The 24,568-nt window shown below is 45.1% G+C and overlaps 1 protein-coding gene across 3 annotated transcripts in view; it reads left to right on the top strand.

Moving 5' to 3' along the window:
• Positions 1–1,798: 1,798 nt before the first annotated feature.
• ets1 (v-ets avian erythroblastosis virus E26 oncogene homolog 1) overlaps positions 1,799–24,568 on the top strand; it is a 51,883-nt gene continuing 29,113 nt past the window's right edge. The window contains exons 1-3 of one of the 3 annotated variants that reach the window (XM_064985062.1): positions 1,799–1,916; positions 3,186–3,280; positions 5,997–6,165. In XM_064985062.1, the coding sequence (XP_064841134.1) occupies positions 3,212–3,280; positions 5,997–6,165 (238 nt within the window). In that variant the 5' untranslated portion in view covers positions 1,799–1,916; positions 3,186–3,211. Of the gene's footprint in view, positions 1,917–3,185; positions 3,281–5,996; positions 6,166–15,519; positions 15,977–24,568 lie in introns of those variants that run through there. The other 2 variants (XM_064985063.1, XM_064985064.1) reach the window with 2 other exon arrangements.

The raw sequence follows: 24,568 nt of genomic DNA, 5'->3' as shown, positions 1-24,568 counted from the left end.
ATACCCAGAAGGGTCTGTCTGATGGCCTAGTGACTAACAGTAGGGTAGACTTGGGCTTCATGCAGAAGAAGACGTAGCTAACCATGAAGCAAAAAAAGCAAACAGCCATCTCAAAGTAAAACATAGTGAAATAAATAACCAGAGTACATGCAACTGTAGTTTCACTAAGACAAAAAAACAGGATGGAAAAAATGAATGTCAAGTAACACCATGCCTTTGGTGAAAGGTACAGTTGGCAATAAAAAAGGTTCCTACTCTTTGAATTATGGGGCTTACTGGTGGTGATGGCATGGTGTTGACGGTCTGTTTAATGTAAAGCATGAATGCAGTTGAGCCAGAGAGAGAAGGAAAGAGTGAGAGAGAGTGACTGAGCGTAAAAAGGTGGCACAACAATGGCATGAGGTTAAGTGATGAGAGCTGCTTCATGTGGAGCAGAAGTGTATTGGGGCCTCCCCTTTGAACTCCCAATGCCGATAATTGAAACAGCATTGAGGGGGCATTAGAATAGATCTGGATCGCATTCCTGCCCCTTTATTCAATTTAGCTCATCAGAGGGGCGAGCCCGATCTCCTCTTTTCGCATGGCAATTACTCATCCCCTCCCCTTTTTGCCCCCGGCGTGTTGTCCATCTGTGCCCTTAGGGGGCCAGGGGAGAACAGGGGGGGCCGGGGGGCCCGCGTCAGAGCTTCAAACGGGGTGCTGAGAAAGCGCAGGTCACACGCCCCTCCCAGCTTGCCACTGGACTCCTCATCTACAGCACTCCTTCACGCCTCTCACCTTGGACTTGAACAAGATGTACTTTAAAGAGGCAGCCTCTGCCAGGGGCTTGGTACTTTATCATTCAAACAAATGTTCTACCAGGGTCAGGAGAACATCACAGAGTCACAGGGTGTTTCAGATGAGTCGCAAGTGTTGAGCTGATAAATCTCTGCTTTTCACATTTCACCATCATCTTTTCCAGTAGAATGCTTTTTTACAGATAGAAAAATACTTATAGTGCAGTTGTTTCCTGTGTATCACAGCACCCTATCAGATACAGCGGGCTTGTAGACTTCCCAGCGTGTGGAATCACCTCTTCTCATTTCGCAGACTACTGGCTGAGGTTTCTGTCAAGGCTCTAATCAGCGTCACACACGCATGGCCTGGGATGGGGCTGAACGGCGATGGGGCACCAGCCACTAGAGAGCTGTGGAGGGGCAAATAGATGACAAATATTCAGGAACCAGATACCTCTCAAAGGTATCCTTTATAGACCTGGAGGCAGCCATGAGCTGCAACTACATGTGCTGTTTGTAACACCTTGGTGGTGGCACACTGTTGATGAGCACATGCCTTCTGACACCAGGCAGGATAGAAAGGGCTCTTGGTCTGTATGTCCTAACAACTGACTGACCACTCCCTAGGTCTCACCCTTTCCTGACATTTCACTAATGTGATACTGTGTGGCCTGTGTGCCCATAATTGGGGGCTTTTTCCAGGCCACCCAGGAAGCCTATCCATTGTCACCAAGTACCAACTACACCTGCAAAACCAAGCGAGATGATCATATCATTGGCTTGATGGTGAGAATTCAAGATGACACTGAAAAAAGTCTATATGATTGACCAACCTGCATAGGACTGATGGTGAAAACCCAGATGTATCACTAAACAATAACACGTTTTTCTATTTGGAGTAACAGTTTGGCTACTCAGCGATTGTGTGGAAAACCCCAAAGGGAATTTGAGTGGGTCTCAGTATGATTCGAGGGTGGGACTTAAATCCGGCAAGTGCATATTCCTTCCTCCTTGGATTCACTATAAGCCCAGGTACAGCATCAGTGCATTGAGTCTGTCTACAACAGAACTGTCACAGCCAACTAGCCTACAGAGCGCACCACTCAACCAACCTGCAGGAAGTTTCACTCACAACACACGGTAAGTTTATACTCTTACCAATTTTACAAATCCAGTAGATATATGTTGGTAGAAAATAATGTTGTTTACATATAAATAGGAGAAACAACAGAAGTGTGATGTGTATGTCGGGTTGTAAAGCTCGCTTTGAAGTGCAGTCCCGCTTCCCGAGAGGAATGCTGTTGGAGCGTGAATGAACTGTGCAATCTGGTGCATTTTGAACTAAACGGAGAAGACCGCGTTTATTTGATCAAACCTACGTGAAAATAGTTTTGAAAAAAATGTTAATTACAGCTTAATAATATTTGTGGTATATCTGCATTGATATGCAATAGCATATCTCGTGCGTATCTGTTTGGATTATCTGCTGTGTCATTGGCCATTGACCCAGTCATTTGGAAAATATGTTTATATAAAATGTTTTATCTCACAATACACCTTGAATTGATTGCTAACTATATGTGTCCTAATGTAATTTTGTGACTTTGGCTGCAGAGATTTATGATACATATTTACCTCTTGTAGTCATTTACAATAGTTATCACTTGACAATGATAAACTATTTGTGATGTGTAGTAAATAAGGCATACATTCGAGGCCACTTGTCCCTACCCACGTTGTCTGTCAGCTCCTCTGGAAACGCTCTCCTCTCAGCTGGGTTCCTGTTCCCCGTCTGTTGATGTTTCTACTAGTAAACACATGATAATGAGATGCCCAAAGTGAGTGGGAGGAAAGGAAGGAGAGTGGGAGGGAGGGACAGAGGAGGAGAGCGCTAGGGAGGTAAAGAAGGGGGGATCAGGCAAAGAATTATCTATCAATGCTGGAGATAGTGTGACTTAACATGTTCAGCCCTGAATATTGAAAAAGCTGCCTCATATAAATGTCCAAATATGGAGACACACTGGCAACTGAATTTATATAATCTTGACTGGGATGTTGTCGGCTAGAATTTAGTATCTGTTATTGCATTGTTGTCCATGCTAATTTATTATTACTTTTTTTGCCCATGCAAAGAGGAGGAAATTATGAAGTTGTTATTCATTAAAGATCCTCTATTTCTAAACCCATTTCCATCAAGTGATTATGTAATTTAAAGTCAACATTGCAAAAAGGAAGAATTATCGCAATGTTGTTTGGTATGTCTGCATTAGATGTTACACAGGGCAGTGTGGGGTGGTGCCACTCTGTAGAACTGTGGTGACAGCTTATTGTAGTCACACACACAGTGTAAACAGTGTGTGATTGATAGGGGCCCCGCCTCGGCTGTTTGTATGCTGATCCCTTCCACAGGCCTGCTGCTCCATCCAGACCCCAGGATGAGTTACTACATGGATCCAGTTTCCTCCTACTCGACCCTTCACCCCTGCGACCGTCTGGGCGCGATGGTAAGACCCCGACCACCATAAATCACACTCCTGTTACAGCCTGTGGACGGGCTAGCTACCTACCACATGCCACGGTGTAGGAGGAGTATGCAAGTGTGTGTTAGCAATGCACCTCTGGATTCCATCAACCTTCTGCAACACTGGAGCGTTGTTAAGTTTACTATAAAAAAATCGGCACTTTATTTGTCGTTAAAAAAATGCTACTATCAGTTATTCATTCTAGACCACTATGGACCAGAGGTGAATGTAAGGTTAACATTGTCTTGGGAGGCTGGAGTGGAATAAGAGATGGACGGCGAAGACCAAGGTCTGAAACCAATAGTTTCAATCAACTCTGCTCTGCAAAACAATTATTACCTCCTAACCATATCGGCAGTAAATACTTAGAAGTGTGGGGCCCAACCATCACTGAGTCTATTTGGAGTCATGCAGAGTACCCTCACAGGAAAACACTTTACCATGTAATACCATATTGATGTGCTATAGAGCAGGTTATTTAGGCTATTTGTAAACACAGTCTTTTTAACACCATCCAAATGAAAGGACCATATGAATACAGCCTGTCAGATCACAGGAATCAGGGACATTGGGATTCCTGTCAGGTGAGCTCTGAAAGGTGAAGGCCGAGAAGCGCTGGCAGAAATGTTCCCATTTGTATGCAGAATGTAGCCCTGTTAAAAAAAGAGGACGAGGTCACATGCAAATATCAACCCAACCTGGCTCTGGTACCAAACATGGAGGGATAAAGCTCCCTCGCCCCTAATTGGCTCAGGTGGTTCTGCATGCCTTTGAAATTGAGATTACTGTACCCGAGGCCAGACGTGGTCAAAAGGTGAACCTAGGTTGCCACAGATTTTCCTATGAATTGACATGTATTAGTAGAGAAAGGTCCTCTGATTTCCCCGCACTCTGCTTTTGTGATTTTCCATGTTATTCTGGATGCAAAGATGTTGTTTATGTGAAAGAAATGGCCAAGGTTTCCATGTTTTGTGACCATGTCCTGTAAAATGAGACTGTGGAAGAGGCTGTAGTTGTATTGCCCCTGACTCTCCTACTTTCACATATCAGATGTGTGGCATCAACGGTTCATCCACACAAGGGATGGAGGACTCATGGCAATCTACTTTTGCTGGTCCTCCAATATCACTTTAAAGCAGTGGAGGCTGCTGAGGGGAGGATGGCTCATAATAATGGCTGCAACAGAGCACATGAAATGGCATCAAACAAATGGAAACCATGTGTTTGATGTATTTGGTACCATTCCACTTATTCCGCTCCAGCCATTACCATGAGTCCGTCCTCCCCAATTAAGGTGCCACACACCTCCTGTGCTTAACAGTGCCGATATGACTGCCCGCTTCCCCTGGCTATCACTCCCCTCTCCCTGCCAGACTGGACTGATAGTGCCGTCATCGGCCCACGTACCCCCTAGAGACTTCACTAGATTAGACTCCATAGTCCCCTCTCACTATTAGCTGGCTGTAAAGCTGACAGCCTACTGATAAACCCGGCATCGTTTTAACAAGAGTCCTTATCAGATGGGCAGTCAGTCAGGTACCCTGATCTGAGGTCTCTACTCCTAGCCATGCCTGTTGTGAAGACCGACCAGGCGGTAGTCAGTTAAGTGGTGAGGTTACAGGAGCCACCACTATTGTCCCTATGGTGAGCTGATAGAGCTGATAGATGGAAACTGCTACTGTAGAGGCTCCTATGCTTCTTGCTACTGGTCATCACATCCCTACCAGGTATGCATCAGATATCACTTTCAGAGTGTCACCAGTATGTATGAGTATGATCCCCCATTTCTTGAAGTAGTGCATCAGAACTGCATCAGAACTGGATCATGTTCCATGTGCTTGCTTAGTGCGATTTTGAGTCAATAGAAAATGTTCTCAGAATAGTCCTGACCCGTTATCTACTCTCCTGCTATTTCTTGTATCCACATACGTACAGTATTCCTATATGGTCCTCCTCCCAACTACTCATTCACTTTGGACTTCCCCTCAGTCCAATCTGAGGGGACAACAGATTGAAACAAAGATAAACCTATTGAATCCAATTCAGCCTTCATTTTATCTGTACTGAAAGCGTAAAACAAAACCATCTTCACTCCAAAATAGTATTTTTAAAACTCTAGCTTGGTCTCTTCCCCCTTACAATCGAGCTCATTGACATTCTTACAGTATGTCAGTAAACCTTTTACTCACATGTACAGTAAGCAAACAGTTTAAAAGTAAACAAAATGTGAGGTTGAGATATACTGCATCTGTGCCTTGCTGTTGCTGTGCAGTAGGAACCAGGTTAGGGTTGGGCGATGTATCATCTTTTAAGGTATGGATCCACATACCGGTATGGATTTTTACAGTACTAAATATAAAGGTAATTTAATACAGTGTTAAATAAATGAAAAGTTCTACAAATTGGACTACTTCACTGTCAGGTCTGTCCTAGTTTGGTTGATTATAAAACTATCATGATGGAGAAAGCCCATTAAAACTACATTAAAACTAGAATGAATTTGTTGCCATCCTAGGGTCATGCACTACTCATAAAACATTTAAAACATGTTATTCAGAAACATAAAATACCACCAAATACCACCATATTGTCAAAAATAAGAAACATATTGTGATATAATATTTTGGGCCAAATTGACAAGCCCTAGACCATTTCCAGGCTCAGTTAGTTAATCCCCTGTTTTGTGTTGCCTTTACAGAGGCAGAGTGGAGGGGTGGCTATGGGACCACTGACCCAGCTCCCTGGTATGGTGGTTCACCCCCAGCAGCAGCAGCACTACCCCCCACCCAGAACCCTTTACCCCCAGGACATCACCCTTCAGGAGGTCCCCAATGGACACGACCTCATACCCACAGGTAGGAGCCAAAGTAAGCCTCTGACGAAGAACAAATCCTACAGAACACAGTTGTTTGCCTGTTTGTTCAGGTCACTGCACTTAATACAGTGAATTAAGCAAGCAAAGTGAAATCTGCCTTTTAAATTTCTCAAAGGAACACATGGATAGCCTCATATAAACAGAAACTATATTGGGGTAAAATTGAGATTGGGGATGAAACAGATTGTTCATTGTGGATTAAGTGTTCACTGCAAACAAATTACTTTGTGTGGAGAGGTGTGGCAAATGAACTGTGACTCACATACAGGCACACACACACACCTCATCCCCACATCTTACACACACACACACACACACACACACACACACACACACACACACACACACACACACACACACACAGACACACAGACACACACACACACACACACACACACACACACACACACACACACACACACACACACACACACACACACACACACACACACACACACACACACACACACACACACACACACACACACACACCAGTCCAGGCAGTCTGTCTTGCTCCAGAGTGCTGCATACAGAGCGGCCGGCTGAGCAGCCCCGAGGCCCCCTGTGGGTCTCCTCCTCCCTGGGGACCATGGTGACGTTGACCCCAGGGCCGAATGCCTTTACCAGATGCCTCCTCCTCTCCTCCTCTGGGGACCTCCACATGCCCCGCATTTTTCTGCCTGCACTGTTTTTTTCTGCCGTTTATTTTAAACTGGAACATTCCTCCCAGTGCATTGCCTCTGTTTGACTCTGGCCTCCCTCTTTCTTAAGAGTGATTTATTCAGGGGACTGGGACACACGCCATGGGGGATTGGGGGGGTGGTGCTTAGGCCAGGCACCAGCTTTCTTCCGTCTCCTCCCAGGCTGGATGCAGGGGCACAGGGGAAAGGAGGACAAAAGGACAGCCGTCTTTTTCCCAAGCCTCTGGTTCCCCCCGGGGGATAAGGTCGGGGCTGGATCTGATGGGATTTGCTGATGTTTGTTGCTGGAGACACACTCCTTTGGAGCCTCCAGTGGTTCCAGCGCTAAACCGTTGACATAAACATTATCACATGGAAAAAAACGACCTCCAGTTGACCTCCTCTCCCTCGTGATGGTGATCAAGCAAACCACTGCCGTTCATTCGTCCGCGCAATGCAACCACCTGTAGACGCAATTAGAGTCATTTGGTGACCCCATAGTGTCATATACATGTTGTTGCAGTCATTGAAGTGTAGCCTCCCAGTGTATGGAGCTGAAACCTCCTAACCTGTAACCCTTGACATACTCCACTTCCTAAAACCGTTGATCTGACCTATATGTTTCTCAAACTAAAATATTTTGACTTCTTAACCACAGTCGTTCGAGGTCATCTCAATAACCTGTTGAGAAATCCAACTATATAGTAAGGATAGAAGTGAAGAAGTCTTCTTTGGCTGTCTGTGCCACCAGCCAACATGCTCTTCCTTTCCTGAAGTCATGCTCTACCGTGTGTATAAGTTTGGCCTGAGACCACTCCTACACCTTGATTAGCTTTGAACACATTTGCGTGTGCTTCCCTTTCATATTTTACAGCCCAAGTCACTGCGCACAATTAATTGGTGACATATTTCTGCTAATGAATATTTTGCCAGCTATTACATGTTTCCTTTCATGGAACCAATGCAATTAAACACAGATACCGCCTCAACTGCTGTTGAGTCACGCTAACATTATGGAAAATGACTGCCTGTGTGTCAGTATCCACCTAGAATGTCCAATACAGTATACAACCTGTGAAGAACCTCTTTGTGTTTCACTATGTATACGGCCAATACAAACTGCCCTGGTTCTCTTTCATAGAAATGACAGGTAGGTGCACTGAGTACTGGGGCCGGCAATGAAAATGTTCTCTACTTTTTTATAGAGGAACACAACTTAAAGTTTGAAAGACTGAGTTCCTAACACAGTACTGTAACACCCTTTTAGTTTACATCGCTTGGATTTATAGCTTGTTGCTACAGTAACTGTGAGAGAGACCTGAGAGCTGATGTGGTGAAGGGATGTTGTATGTTAAAGGGCATTTGCATGTTTGACCCTGAGCCCACTGTCACACACAGCCTCCTGACATCCGCCGTACCATAACCCCCCTCTCACTTTCCTCTCTTTTCCACTCATCTCCTTTCCAGTCTTCTCTTCTCCACTCCTCTCTTCTCCACTCACAGAAACCTAGCCACTCTCACACCGCAGGGTCTGATCATTAACACCCACTTAGAGATTCATGATGTGTGTGCTGCACAGTCTCACTGAAACACAGAAACACACATGCACACACACTTTACTTCCGGTAGTCGCTCACACCCCACATAGTCCTTCATTAATTCACACCAGTTCTCTGGCATGTATTGTATTACTGTATCCTCCCATTCAGTAAAAAGCCCACTTCCACACACATCCACTCCCAGGCACTCAGGATCTCACTGTACATTTAAACATCCACTCCCATTTAGAACACAGCTGTGATATGGAACCCAGGGACCATTGGTCTGGGTTTTATTTTATGTGATTTAACAGCTGGATAGTAGGGAGGGGGGATGGTCACAGGGCCAGGGCTGGGGGTGGTGGTTTGGAGGGAGGGACGGAGGGAGGGAGGGAGGTAGGAGGAGAGTAAAGGAGTAAAGGAGGGGAGGGGGGAGAGATTGGGGACAGGGGGGTGGGCGTCTTCGCCTCTGATGAGGGGCACGTCCTCACGGGCGCAGGCCTATTTATTTTTTCTAAGAGTAAACAAGCAGCCTGCGGGGGTCTGGAGGTTATGGGAAAGGAGGAAACAGCGATGCTAATCAGGCCGAAGCACACTTCCCCCAACAATAAAACAAAATGAGGGGAAAAAGAGAGACAACTCTGAAGCAGAGGGTCGCAAAACAGCCCCACTTCGCTAGGCTATGTTTTTGTGAGGGGTTGTAGTAGTGACATTGACTTTGTTTGTAGGGACAGCTGATAAGCTGGCATTGGGCCGGGGGTGGCACAGCCATTAGGCATATGTAAAAATTGTTCTCTAGAGAGCCTCTGTACATAGCTGCATAGACCAGTTCTGGTAAGGGTAAGTGGGGTCAATTCCTCTATGGTGACTAACAAGTGACCACATATACAGAACATTCAGTCTTCAAGGAAATACAGTACCATCATGGGAAGAGGTGATGCAACTAATGCCAGCTCATCGGAAAGGTGGGACATGTGGGTATGATCCAAGAAAAGACCTCTATTGTAAAAATGCTATTATGTGGCTTAGTAATACCTACTGTCATTACACGCTTATGAGTGTGTCAGGACTGAACAATGTGTCAGTGTAGATAATGGGCAATGAGTATATTGTTATTATCATAATGGTATTATAATCATATCACATTTGGTATATTGTGAGCTTTTACAGTCAACCAATGAATCCATCTAGTGATGTTAACACTATATTGTAATGCAGACCAGCTTATAATAGACAGGCTGTAGTCTAACTCCAATTTGTAAGTCGCTCTGGATAAGAGCGTCTGCTAAATGACTTAAATGTAATGTAAATGTAACTGGGGAGACGAGGGGCTTTCCTTTAGCTGCGGGTGGTGGTTGATCTTCATCAGTGAGCTCTCTCTCAGAAGGTCGGAGGGATGGAAAGAAGGAGGGAGACCTGGGAGGCTCAGAGACTCCGGGGGAGGGGGGGGGGTAATTTAATTATTTGCACAATGGAGTGATGGGGGGCACGTGGTGGCGCTAATGGAGGAAGATACGTCTTTTTAGCGAAGGCAATTGTTCAGAAAGAGCTTTTGTTCAGGGAGGCCCAGAACCACCCCCAGCATACTCACTCAAACACACACACACGCACACACACACACACACACACACACACACACACACACACACACACACACACACACACACACACACACACACACACACACACACACACACACACACACACACACACACACACACACACACACACACAGCCTGTGGTCCTGTCTCTACTCAAGGCCTATGATCTCAGCAGAACTGCATCCAGTTTATGGCATCCCCTGACGGCTAAGAGACCAGTGTGCTGTGTGTATGTGTGTGTGTGTGTGTGTGTGTGTGTGTGTGTGTGTGTGTGTGTGTGTGTGTGTGTGTGTGTGTGTGTGTGTGTGTGTGTGTGTGTGCGTGTGTGTGTGTGTGTGTTTGTGTGTGTGTGTGTGTCAATGAGTGATTGATCAATTACTCGCTAAGTGGTGTCTAAGCACAGGGAGGCCAATCCAGTCATGCCATACCCATTGGCTGGTACCAGCAGCAGGTTATTTCAGCTAGCTAGCTGTCAGTTAACCCCTGGTAACAGCATCAGGTCCTTTCAGCTAGTCTGGTGTCAGTTAACCCCTGGTAGCAGCATCAGGTCCTTTCAGCTAGCCTGGTGTCAATTAACCCCTGGTAACAGCATCAGGTCCTTTCAGCTAGCCTGGTGTCAGTTAACCCCTGGTAACAGCATCAGGTCCTTTCAGCTAGCCTGGTGTCAGTTAACCCCTGGTAACAGCATCAGGTCCTTTCAGCTAGCCTGGTGTCAGTTAACCCCTGGTAACAGCATCAGGTCCTTTCAGCTAGCCTGGTGTCAGTTAACCCCTGGTAACAGCATCAGGTCCTTTCAGCTAGCCTGGTGTCAGTTAACCCCTGGTAACAGCATCAGGTCCTTTCAGCTAGCCTGGTGTCAGTTAACCCCTGGTAACAGCATCAGGTCCTTTCAGCTAGCCTGGTGTCAGTTAACCCCTGGTAACAGCATCAGGTCCTTTCAGCTAGCCTGGTGTCAGTTAACCCCTGGTAACAGCATCAGGTCCTTTCAGCTAGCCTGGTGTCAGTTAACCCCTGGTAACAGCATCAGGTCCTTTCAGCTAGCCTGGTGTCAGTTAACCCCTGGTAACAGCATCAGGTCCTTTCAGCTAGCCTGGTGTCAGTTAACCCCTGGTAGCAGCAGCAGGGCCTTTCAGCTAGCTAACTGTCAGTTAACCCCTGGTAGCAGCAGCAGGTCCTTTCAGGTAGCTAACTGTCAGTTAACCCCTAGTAGCAGCAGTAGGGCCTTTCAGTTAGCTAACTGTCAGTTAACCCCTGGTAGCAGCAGCAGGGCCTTTCAGCTAGCTAACTGTCAGTTAACCTCTGGTAGCAGCAGCAGGGCCTTTCAGCTAGCTAACTGTCAGTTAACCTCTGGTAGCAACAGTTGGTCCTTTCAGCTAGCTAGCTGTCAATTAACCCCTGGCAGCAGCAGCAGCAGCAGCAGGTGTACCAGTTATATGTCTGGATTAAGGAAAAGCAGGCAGCCATAACAGATGTGCCTGAGGAGCGGCGTTAGCTATAGCTGCTAAACTGCAATGCTATTGCATGAACCCCTAACTGTCAAAACCATGGCAACAGCATTTGCCAGGTAAAGAAGCTAGACATTGAAACCCAAGTGCACATGTTGCCTGATCAGTGGGAGATGATGGTGGAGCTGCTGCTCAGTCTCATGGGAGGGCTGTCACTTACACGTACAATGACATGTATAGACTTTTTCATTCCCATAAACATCTATTCTATCTGTAACTGTACAATGTATACATTACAGTACAATGACCAGTGACTAACATATTTGGGAAAGGAAACCTAGTCAGTGGTACAACTGAAATGTGTCTTCTGCATTTAACCCAACCTCTGAATCAGAGAGGTGCTGGGTGCTGCCTTAATCAACATTAACAGCATCCAGGGAACAGTGGGTTAACTTCCTTGCTCAGGGATAGAACAACATATTTTTTTAAACCTTGGATTCAATCCAGCAACCTTTCAATGACTGGCCCAACACTCTAACCACTAGGCTACCTGATGTAGTAGTATCCAGGAAACTGCATATTTGGGTAAACAACAATAGCCCTAGTTCTTACAAATGTAGGATCTTCATTTGAGGCAGTTTGCTACAGCAGGAAAATAATCCTGCAGCAACAGGAAATGTGAAGGATTATGTGGATTACAATTAATGGACATTTTTGTTCGGGTTGATACATTTTTTCGTAAATGTCAAACTTCAGACGACTTTTTAAACCTCAAATGCACTACAAGTTGTACATTTCCTGAATTTCACTCCTGCAAACTAAGATCCTACATCTGTACCTGACTTTTGGAAAGATAATGTTTTATTTATTTTAATATTTCCTCTCAGATTCTGTCTTTGAAGTGTTTTAGTAAAGGGAGACCCAGTTCTTATTCACTCTGTTGGAACGCTCATGGAAATGAGTTTAGCAGGTCAGAAAGATAATACTGAATGAAGACTAGAGTGTATCAACCAAGGAGAACATGGGTACATCAGTCTGCCTGCGCTTATATGTGTCTGTAGAGCTCTCAAAACATTAAACAGAAATGTATATTCAACTTGACCTATTTGCAGAACTGAGTAAGTTTCAAGCTAATATATTAAGTACATAGATAGATTAATACCCACTTTAAATGTTCACCATTAATTAACACATGGATGATACATATAAGGGAGTGAGAGGGGGCATAACGCACCCCCATTGAAAAGGCCACTCTGCTAGCTCCAGTCCAGATATTAGTCAGCAACGCTATTAGTCTTAATGGCTGTTCTCAGGCAAAGGATCTGGGCTGTCCTTTTAAGAGTAAATACAAGGAGCTCATTAAGCCAAAACAAAGATGGGCAGTGAGAGGGAGAGAGAGGAGAGTGACTGACTGACTGAAATGAATTGAAAGATACCCTTAAACCACCCCTCCCACCCTCTTGATGGCCCCTTGTGAGGAGCAGTGAGACCGCAGAGGCCACATGACATCTCTGCCTGGCATTTCCACTATGGCTGATATCTGTCAAGTGAAACATTATCCAGGTTCGCTAATGGAGATGGTGAAAGATCTCTATTTAAAAATCCATACATGATCAATACGCCTGGCTCCCCTAACTCCCAATCCCATTTAGAGGTATACTGTAGCTACGTACATGCATAATCATGTTGCCTTGCATATTAGGATGGACCATATTGACTTATCTAGCTAACTATGTTATTTTGTGTATGCAGACCTGTGTAGATTGGATGCTGATACACTGGCTAAATCCAATGTCACTGTATTGTTTGTTTGAGGAATTAATTCCACATCTCACAAACAATGAAACGATTGTACTTTAGCTGTCTACTTCTACCAGTAATCTTGTCTTGGACAGACCGTCTTACTGTTGTCAACATCGCTAGGTTCCACTAAAGAAGCAACGAGACCTGCATGTGACAATTGCAATGACAATCTGTTGCCATGGCAGGTAATTACCATATGGTTGTCTTTGTTCCAAGTGGAGCACCAGCACCCTTTCACTCTTGCTCATATATTCAGCCATTTTCCTACAAGAGGCATAACTAAATCTTGATTCAATTTCCGAAATAACACGCTGACTGTCCCTCGTCGGAGTAGGCTAAAAAACTGACTAACACATGAAATGGAACTTATAGATAAAACAGTAACCCTTACAAATCAAATTAGCTGTGATGGCCATGATGACAGGGGCCTCAATTTGATTTGTGTCGATAAAGAGCCAATAGATCCATTTATTTGGAATTTTATGTGTCCACTGAGCAATGATGGTTTTAGCATTTAAATCTTGGTGGGGCAAACTCCCCCCCAAATGTTTTTATGGATGCCAGGAAATCCACTACACAACACAACACTAAACAATGCATGAATTGCACTATAATGGTGACAAACGGTGCCCACAAACTGTTGGGGCCTACATAAAGCTGTCCCAACAGCAGAGTCCCAACAGCAGTCCCAACACCTTACCACTGCTACACCTGGATATTAGCAGAGCCTTGTCTGGCAGCGAAACAGTTCATTCAGCCTTGTTGTGCTGTGCTCACTTGAACAGGAAGGTGGTGCGGCGGTCCTTCGTAGGCTAATTTTGTCATCAAACTTCATCATGAAAGTCTGGCATTCTCTGTATTTATGGGGTTTTCAAGACAACTGAGAACTCTGAAAAAAACAAGGTTGAATCATGACGTCAGTGATCTTCAGGTCGAAGCTCTAGAAAGAGGCCCGAGAATCCCGACTTGGAATTCTGAGTTGGATGCTCTTTTTTCCAGAGTTTTTTCCCGGTTCCAAGTTTCCAGCTGGATTGACAACATGCCCAATGTTAAATGTTTATCCTTTCAAGCTTGTGAAAGAGACCCCTAAACCCAGAATTGGACCACGCGCCCACTCCACTGAATAGCAGGCTAGTGATTTCTTCGATTTGATTCATGATGATGACTGCTGGCTTGCTAGCTAAGATTTTGAAAGTATGATGTCGACATAATCAGTCCAATCAAAGCTACGGTAGATATAACGTGATTTGACATCATTTTATATGTGGCCAATGACCATGAGCCTTCTTGGATGGGCAATTCTAATGTAACCCTGTCATAGCAGCACCCAAGGAGCTTAAATCTTTGAGCTCTCCCCATAGATTTTGCGGTGGCGTAGTGTCCCAATGAGTGATAGAACACCGAGCCAATCACAGGTGCAACTACAGAACATTACCAACCCCTACACTCCATATGTTCCGCTGGCTGCCCAATCACCACAGAAAGCACTGAGCTAGGCTGAAACACCTGTTTGTATGGATGCTTTATTAACTCAATGATAAAACATTTTTACATTGTTTGCAAACTTATATCTGACACATATTAGTGCCAAAATAACATGCAAAACAGGGGCAACATAAAAAAATAAATAATCTATATTTGTTTTGGTGGGGGGGGGGCAAAATATGCTCTGCCCCACCTGCCCTGAATGACTGGTTGCCACTGCCACTGATTGATTTAGGATATGTTTCAAGTTTCAGGAGCATCATATCCTGTGCATTCTACCAAGACGTCATCCCTTTTCAAAAGCCTGAGAGGCAGTTCTGTAAAAAGACAGGCTTGGTTTTTATTGATCAGTACAAGGTGAACAGGAAATACTCTGAGGTGTTTATGAGGACGCTTGGACCCTTGGAGTTGGACACAGATGGTCCCCTTAGCCTGAAATGCTTGTTACAGTGCCTTCAGAAAGTATTCAGACCTAAGAAATTGCCTAACTAATCAGCTGTCCAAAATAGCCTACTACCAGCCTCCGAATTGGACTAATTTGCGTGAACATGCGGATGATTGATTCTCATAGAAAGACAGCAGGCAAGAATGTAATTGAATTGTGAATCACTGGTGGAGTTTGTTTGCATGGCCCGATGCTCCGGTATGTTGGAGATTTCACTTAAAGACCAATGGAATGGTGTAAAATGAGAACTATGCCTACCCGGGGAACCGGGCCATGCAAAACGAGTTTGACCACTGGCGGCAGAAACGCCGCCCCTTCAGATGCCGGTGGTACATTTAGGCTCCACGGAGGGAACAACACAACCTATTTCGTACTGCTCAGTCAGAGCGACAGAAACGCCCTGACGGAGATAGATAGCAGGAGGGAATGAGAGAGAGAGAGAGAGAGAGAGAGAGAGAGAGAGAGAGAGAGAGAGAGAGAGAGAGAGAGAGAGAGAGTAGCGGACAGAGAGTAGCGGACAGAGAGCGATTGAAAGAGAAGTTTGTAGACTTACTGGATACATTTTGGTGGAGATAAATTGAAGCGGGAGGACAGGAAAAACGCAATATTGTTTTTGAGTAAATCAAAACTTTATTGGACGGCAAGGGATTTTTTATATTTTTTTTTGTAAATTATACGGGATTCTTGTTTTAGAGAGAGAGACTAAATTGATCATCCCGTTATCGAACAAATTGATCTGATGATCATGACGGCAGCTGTCGATATGAAACCGACATTAACCATCATAAAGTCTGAAAGAATGGACGGTGAGTACAGCAACTTTTGTTTTTTGGCTGACTTGTAATTACTGTTGCCTATGATCGCTCCGTATGTTTCATGTTGTGCGATGCATAGCGGCTTGCATTTAAAACTCTGGTCAACTTTTATAAGGCAAATGCCATCCTATGTAGTGCAACATGTATCAATGGAGGTAATAAGTATTTTTCTATGATAAAGCCATCATTTAGCCTAACGGGATATGTCCGTGTCCTATCGCGTCTTCACAATTGTTGTGCATGCAAAACATTCATTTGTTTATTGTGTAAACGAATAAGACAACGTTTTTGGATAAATGTTTGTGGATCAGTTGTGCTGGATAAAGTTGTGCTGGATAAAATAAGGGACAAAGGGAAATACATTATTACTCTTATGCAATTTAGGCTAAATGGTATTCCCGTTTACATAATTGTATTTCTTAATCGTCCATCTCATGTTCTCAACATACCGGTCTAATGCTCTGTGTCACACGGCTAGACTGCAGGCTAAAGCTGCAGCTGCTGAACCCTGCATTAGACTGACAATCATATTTCATGGATGAAGAGTTAATTCACGAGTAGTCATGATTGAACTATTTAACCTATATGAACACTTAGTTCAACTATGGCAAAGAACATGTTGAGACTAAAGCAATCAGTATGATATTCTGCATACTAGTGTTTGAAAAGTTCCCGTGTGTTTAAAAAAAATATGTTAATTTGACAGTTGACACTTCTACTCAGTCATAAAACGTTTGTTAATTTGAATACATTATTTATGGAGCTGTACAGTAGCCTTGTGCCTTCAGTATGTGCCTTTAGTATGTGCCTTTAGTATGTGCCTTTGGTGTATTTTCTTCCCTTTTCAAATTAGTTCCCTCTCTAGAGTAAGCCTTCTCTTTCATGCTGAGTAGATCTTGCCTTGCCGGGCACCTACTATCATAATCCCATCTCCCTCCCTGGCCACCCAGAGTAGCCCCAGTCCAGGGAGGGGGTGTCATATCAGGCATGCTGCTGTCTGCATGGGAAACCACCACTGGTGCCCAGTCATCAGTACTACCCCTCTCCTTTCCCCCTCTCCTCTCCTCTCCCCCTCTCCTCTCCCCCTCTCCTTTCCCCCTTTCCTCTGCTCCTCTCCTTTCCCCCTCTCCTTTCCCCCTCTCCTCTCCTCTCCCCCTCTCCTTTCCCCCTTTCCTCTGCTCCTCTCCTTTCCCCCTCTCCTTTCCCCCTCTCCTCTCCCCCTCTCCTTTCCCCCTCTCCTCACCCCTCTCCTTTCCCCCTCTCCTTTCACCCTCTCCTCTCCTCTCCTTTCCCCATCTCCTCTCCTCCTCTCCTTTCCCCTCTCCTCTCCCCTTCTCCTTTCCCCCTCCCCTCCTCTCCTTTCCCCCTCTCCTCTCCCCTTCTCCGTTCCCCCTCTCCTTCCCCCCTCTCCTCTTCTCCTCGTGCTGAGGGGTTTAGCCAGAGCCTCAAGAGAGAACCAGAGGCAGACAGGGTTGATGACTGTGCAGGCCTGAAGGCTGGATATCCTGCCTGTTGCCCGTAAGGCCAGGTCATGGTTGCACTGGGCTGGGGAATGGAGTGCAAGCCCACACAACATAGTGTTTGAGTCTGTATTTAGAACTCTGTGGTTTAATTCCCTTCAAAGTGACACTGTTCTTTTACATTTAGAGTCAGGCTGATTTCACTCTTTCTTCCTTCATTGAGAGGGCTGACTGGGCTTTAAAAGCTAACATTAGGCTAATATTCAAATCTATACATTTATGGCTTCAGAAGTGTGACAGCTGTTAAGGTGGCAAAGGCTTGAGATGCCATAGAAACATGATACATACACTCCTCCGTAACCCGTTATGCAGAAAAATAAGAAGAAAGTGTAATGACTCCTTGAGGTCAAGCACCGGAGATGTGTTCACCACCTTAACTCAGATTACACCTGCAGGAGGAGAGCACGCACGTACACACACGCGTGTGCGCACATACACACATACGCACACACACTCATGGTAACGCACTCATATCAAAAAGTTGCTGACAGCTGCAGTGGGGTTGCCAAAACATACCGCTATCTTGCAAAGCCATTTCGCAATGCTAGCTTTCTCTGCCGACCGTGTGTGCTGGGGTCAGGCTGTAGCTGCCAAGACTCTCTATATCAGACATACACATTACATCTACTCCTTCCCCGTTTCCATGTAGCTAGCTTCTCTCACTGCAAATAGGACAGTAGACCAGTGGCCCACTGTTCCTCCGTGGCTGAGTTATACTGAGTAGGCATGACAGAACATGACAGGATCTTTGTGAATGGTGGAAAGGTTTAAGTGAGCCATAGAGTGATGATACCTAGGCAGAGGATTTTGTTATTCTCTATCTATGTGCACACACACACACACACACACACACACACACACACACACACACACACACACACACACACACACACACACACACACACACACACACACACACACACACACACACACACACACACACACACACACACACACACACACACACACACACTCACACACATTCATAGATGACCAACAGGGTCAAGTAATAATCACAATGGTTGTAGAGGGTGCAACGCACGCACACGCACGCGCATGCACGCAGGCACACACACACACACACACACACACACACACACACACACACACACACACACACACACACACACACACACACACACACACACACACACACACACACACACACACACACACACACACACGCACACACACGCACACACACACACACAGCAAGACAATAGGATTAAGTGGTTGGAGTACATCTCATTGTCTTGTTTATTTTTCTATCTTTGTGAAGGTGCAGTGAGTGTCAGTTTACTGAAGCTTTTTTCACTCTATCCCACTGAGATAATTCATTTTAAGTGTCTACAGACTGTGGAGGTTAGGGGTGATCCCAAACAAAGCTGTTTATATACCAAAAAGCAGGTTCCTGAGTGTTACTGTATAAGTACTGACATAGTAGATCCTTCATTCCCACACAGAAGTCAGATTTGAAATGAGTAGAGTCAATGATATATTGGGAAATACAAGTGAAAGATTTCTACAAGCAAGTGAATACTTGGCAATAAAGTGCTGCTATATTGAATTAGATTTGACTGTAAGCCCAGTCCAATGTAGAGCATGGTGCAGTAGCTGATTACTCAGTTTATCAAGTAGCCATAACAAAACGATAAAGCTAAGGAGTGGAGCTGCGAATGCTGAGATAAGTCCGATTCCTTCTCAAGACGGGGGGTGTTGGATTGCAAAATAACAGGGCCCCTTTTTCTGATTTCAAAAGAATGTAGCTCATGGCTTCTTTACAGTGCTGTACTTACACTATTCCTACCACTCTGTATCGTGTATAAGGACATGTGCTTTCATGTACTGACTGAGTCCTCCCTGCATGGTCTAGGATTCCTCTCTCTCTGTTCTTCAGGTCTGCAGGTCAGGGTTCATTGACTGAGAGGAATGTGTGTGGCAGGCAGGCCTGCTGGGTGCGAGTCTCCCTTTTATCTGGTTAAGACGCGGCTGCTTGTCTTAACTGGCATGCTGCACCACCGGGCTGGGCGGCTACACTCAGGGCCCCCTATGCCACCACACACCCATGTCACATACAGCCAGCCAGGGTCCACAATGGGCCAGGAGCCAGAGGCTGACGCCCGACTGTCCCTCCCCATTTTGGTGCCTGTTGGTATGGTGAGGAGTGTTTTCCTTCTGGGCAGGGTGGCTAAAATAAGCATGTGTCAGCTCAGGGCTGGTTTGACAGTGTCAGCACTCCTCCAGTAGTGCTGTGTAAAATGCAAAATGTGCCCGTGTTTGAGCCCGCCTGGCCATTTGGCAGCTGTGCAAATAGCGGTGGTGCGATTTAGGCTCCTCTGATGTGGGTTGGTGCTGCTGGACCCAACAGAACAAAGAGGTATGCTGCAGTCCATTTCACTTTGCCAAATCAAGTAATGGCCAACCAGGATGTTCGATCAAAAGCACTTTTTGGTGTCTGGTATTTGGTGCTTTACCCATAGTAATTCAACAGTGTTTAGCTAAACAATGTCTCCATAATGCCAGGCTGCCGTTGTGCCCAGTGGATACACTGAATGCCCAGTCTCCCGAATGTGCCTCAGACTCATCTCATGTGGGGCAGATGTTTCAAAGCCTGGGCTGTTGGTAGAATGGTTGTCTATGAAGAGGAATACTTTTCTACTGGCCACAATGACCCAGTGTCTCTGCTGTGAATGGGCTATGATGTCACCCTATAATATCATTAAATGGGCATCTCCTCCCTCCTCCTTCTCCTCCTTCGTTCATTCATCTCTCTGACCTTAGTCCTGCCCTGTTAATCTGTGAAACATTATCGTGCGTGGGCAAAATCGGGATGTCTCTCTTGTGACTACACGCATTAATTTAGCCTTTCAGAACTTAGTCATATAAAAGTAGGCGTGCTACCTTGTGATACATCAGTGTGCTAAATAGTAAGCATATGTGGAGAGTGAGCGCAAGAAAGGCATTTGAAGGTGTGGCACATACTGTAAGATGTGCTGAAAGCATAGGCATGTGTGGAATCGGGTTGAAAAATTAATTTGGTTGTACTCTAAATCTTTTTGAAGTTCTATAACGGTATGTGAACTTCTTGAAAGATGATTTCTTTAGACCTTGTCAAAAACAGAATAGATTCATCTCTTGGAGTGTAGCCTTCACCAATAAGCCTTCTCGAGACGCCAACCAAAACAAAGAAACAGCATGTCCACGAGTTAGGAAAGAAGAAGTAACAAGCTTGAAGGTTTTTTACAGCCTCCTCCCTCTCATTGCTCCTCTCCCCCTCTCCTTCCTCTTTTCCATCCCCTCTGTGGGCCACATGAGCATCTCTCAGTCTAACGTCACCTCAGACCTTGATGTGGCGTCGGCCTGTCTCATCTCAGCCGTCTGTCAGTCTCTGCTAATCACTGAGTCACAGCACCCGCCACACCACCGCGTGCCACCGGCTGCCTCCTGCCGCCACAGGCCCTTCCTCTCCCTATTACTCTACATTACTGTGCTGACTGGGAGAGCTAACTGGTGGGCTCCATGCTGCCTCACCAAACCATAGCTGTGTCTGGAGGTGTGGCCAACCACCTCCCACACGTCCCACCATTCCCTGTGTGTTGCACTACATGTATTTCTGTCCCCATACTGCTGTTTTACAATTCCTCATCGGGAGGTTGTTTGCCCAGAGTAAACAATGCTTTGTCTGGTATAGACATCAATCTGGTGTCCTCTGCGGATGGCCCAGTCGTTTGCTTACGGCCAGTGGCCCAGATTTTCCTAATTCCTTTCGGTAAGCATTTTCAGTTTTCTGCAGACCACCTGTTTTTGGAGTCAGCATGTGGGCTGCTTTTGTAATCAGGCTAGTAGTGAACGTCCCATGAGCCACAGACTGTATGTCAACCCTACTACATCAGAGGGCTATTGACAAGCAGGTCTGCTCTCCTTAGCAGAGAACAATAAGGAAAGCTGTGTCGGGGGAGGAGAGTTCTATGATGTAGGTGAGACTCTGTGGCGCTCTCATGTCGAGTCGAGCCTCAGTGATGCAGGCACAGTCAAATCAGTGGCACATGTGCTCTGCTCTGGCACCCCAAGGAAGGGGGGTTGGGGCTGGGGTTGGGGCTCAGGCTGTGGTTGGTTGAGAGTTGGGTGTTTGTAACAGCTGGATGCCTTAGCTTTTTTTTTTCACCTTTATTTAACCAGGTAGGCCAGTTGAGAACAAGTTCTCATTTACAACTGCAACATGGCTCCTTCTCTCTCTTTCTTCATATCTGCATATTTTGGATGGAGTGAGTGGCCTGGCCTGGCAATCTCCAGACTGAGTGTTGCTAATAACAGTTACTGTGGGCATCTGGAGGAGTCCCAAGGGCCCATCCTATTGAGAACTTGTCTTTGACACCGTTCACTTCTACCACTAAAGAGCTGCTGGGACACAGTCCACTGGCAGTTTCTCATAAAACCACATTAAGAGGTCTCTCTACATGCTCCTGCCTCAACACTCAGACCTCAGACTCCAGTGTGTTTTTATGGGAACCTCTGAGGAATAAATTACAAATACTGAGTAAATAACAACATTCTTTTAGAAAGCCTAATTTCTTTCGTCATGTTTACTCACGGCAAGAGGAACCCAATGTTAAGTCCAGTCATTCGTTGACAGTGTGAGTCACATCTACTCAATGTTTTGCCTATACCTGCATTTGGATGAGTGTGTGAGTGAGTGTAAGGGTATGTACGCTTCCGTGCATATTGTCCATGAGTTGCTGTTATCTGTTACACATCATTTGATCAGCACACACACAGCTTTATCTCTCTGAAGTGTTGCATTGCATCAGAAACGACCTCTATTGAGACGGAGGAGAAAAAAAGAAGAAGTACCCAGACGTTTGATATGTTTTACAAACACTAATTTCAACTCGAAAACAGCAACGATCCATCCAAAATAGAGGGTAATTCAACTACAGTATTTGACCTCCAACCATTTTCTAAGGGGCCACAGTCATTTTCGGTCACACTAAAGGCACACAAGAAAGCTGTGAGAAACACATTAGTGATTGTAAAACACCAGAGGAATGTATGACACGCAACAGGAAAACAATGTGGTCTGCAGGGAATTTATTTATCCACTATCTGTCTCTCATGCTTTAGAATGAGCAGAGCGCATTAAGCTGTGTGATGTAGAATTGTATCCATGGCTCATAGTGTTTGTGTGTGTAGAATGTCACAAAGAGAACTGTTGAATGAATGAATATTCCATTAATATGACGGATTCCCCCTACTTTCAGTCGGTATCGCTTCCCGCCATATTTCAGAATGGTGTCAGGAAACTGTACTCACGGAATGTTGCAGTTTAGACAAAAGGGGGCCAGGCATGGTGGGTTTGTTAGAAGAATGCAAGCGAGCGAGTAAACTGTTTGTCAGATATTTTGTGTGTTTGCTTTAACGCCTAAACAGTTCCCCCAGAGCATCCCCTGTGTGTTTACAGCAAGGCTGGGGCCAGGGAAAGCTGCTACATGGCGCTAATCTCTCACCACCTGCTCTGCTCTCTTGAATGTACTCTAACAGCTAGCCAGAGCCCTGGTTAACTCACAAACAGCATAGAACAGACTTCTCCTGCTTTTATCCCTTGTTCCTTGCCTTGGGTGGATTGGAGGGCTGTGAAATTCTGAAATGTGCTGTAGGTGTTTTTCATAGAGAGTTGGGGCATTGCACAATCTGTGTATGTAGTTTTGCGTTGTGAGACATTTTGTAACCCAGTCGTTACTTCTATTTTGAAGACGCATAAAACCATCTGGTCTTTCTCTATGATTGAAGCATTGAGTGTATGATCATGAGCAGCATATATGGTGACCATGAGCCATTAGTAAGAGCTTTGTCTCGGTTTTATCCCAATTTCCACCAGCATTCAAGAGAAATACACTCCACCAGGCATAGCCAGCGATCAATTGAAAAAGGCAGCTAATGTCATCACGCAAGAACTAAGACTGGTAAACAATATGGACTTAATGCACTTACTACACATCAGAAACTAATGTGATTTCAAAGATAGAGAAGAGAGAAAGAGAGAAGAGCAGCAATGGAGCATTAGTCTCTGTTAGCATCAGAGTGGTGTTCCTTGAGAGCTATGTGCTTGTGTTGTAAAGAGAGACAGACAGACTGAAGAGTAGTTTCAGGTCTGGTCAACAGTAGTAGTAGTTACTGCTCTGGTCAACAGTAATAGTAGTTACTGGTCTGGTCAACAGTAGTAGTAGTTACTGCTCTGGTCAACAGTAATAGTAGTTACTGGTCTGGTCAACAGTAGTAGTAGTTACTGCTCTGGTCAACAGTAATAGTAGTTACTGCTCTGGTCAACAGTAATAGTAGTTACTGCTCTGGTCAACAGTAGTAGTAGTTACTGCTCTGGTCAACAGTAATAGTAGTTACTGCTCTGGTCAACAGTAGTAGTAGTTACTGCTCTGGTCAACAGTAGTAGTAGTTACTGCTCTGGTCAACAGTAATAGTAGTTACTGCTCTGGTCAACAGTAGTAGTAGTTACTGCTCTGGTCAACAGTAGTAGTAGTTACTGCTCTGGTCAACAGTAGTAGTAGTTACTGCTCTGGTCAACAGTAATAGTAGTTACTGCTCTGGTCAACAGTAGTAGTAGTAACAGGTCTGGTCAACAGTAGTAGTAGTTACTGCTCTGGTCAACAGTAGTAGTAGTTACTGCTCTGGTCAACAGTAGTAGTAGTTACTGCTCTGGTCAACAGTAATAGTAGTTACTGCTCTGGTCAACAGTAGTAGTAGTTACTGCTCTGGTCAACAGTAGTAGTAGTTACTGCTCTGGTCAACAGTAATAGTAGTTACTGCTCTGGTCAACAGTAGTAGTAGTTACTGCTCTGGTCAACAGTAGTAGTAGTTACTGCTCTGGTCAACAGTAGTAGTAGTTACTGCTCTGGTCAACAGTAATAGTAGTTACTGCTCTGGTCAACAGTAGTAGTAGTAACAGGTCTGGTCAACAGTAGTAGTAGTTACTGCTCTGGTCAACAGTAATAGTAGTTACTGCTCTGGTCAACAGTAATAGTAGTTACTGCTCTGGTCAACAGTAGTAGTA

Source organism: Oncorhynchus masou, chromosome 13, assembly GCF_036934945.1.
Source record: "Oncorhynchus masou masou isolate Uvic2021 chromosome 13, UVic_Omas_1.1, whole genome shotgun sequence".
NCBI classification, from domain to species: domain Eukaryota; kingdom Metazoa; phylum Chordata; class Actinopteri; order Salmoniformes; family Salmonidae; genus Oncorhynchus; species Oncorhynchus masou.
Note: the sequence above shows the minus strand (reverse complement) of the source record. Positions and strands in the feature narration are given on the sequence as shown.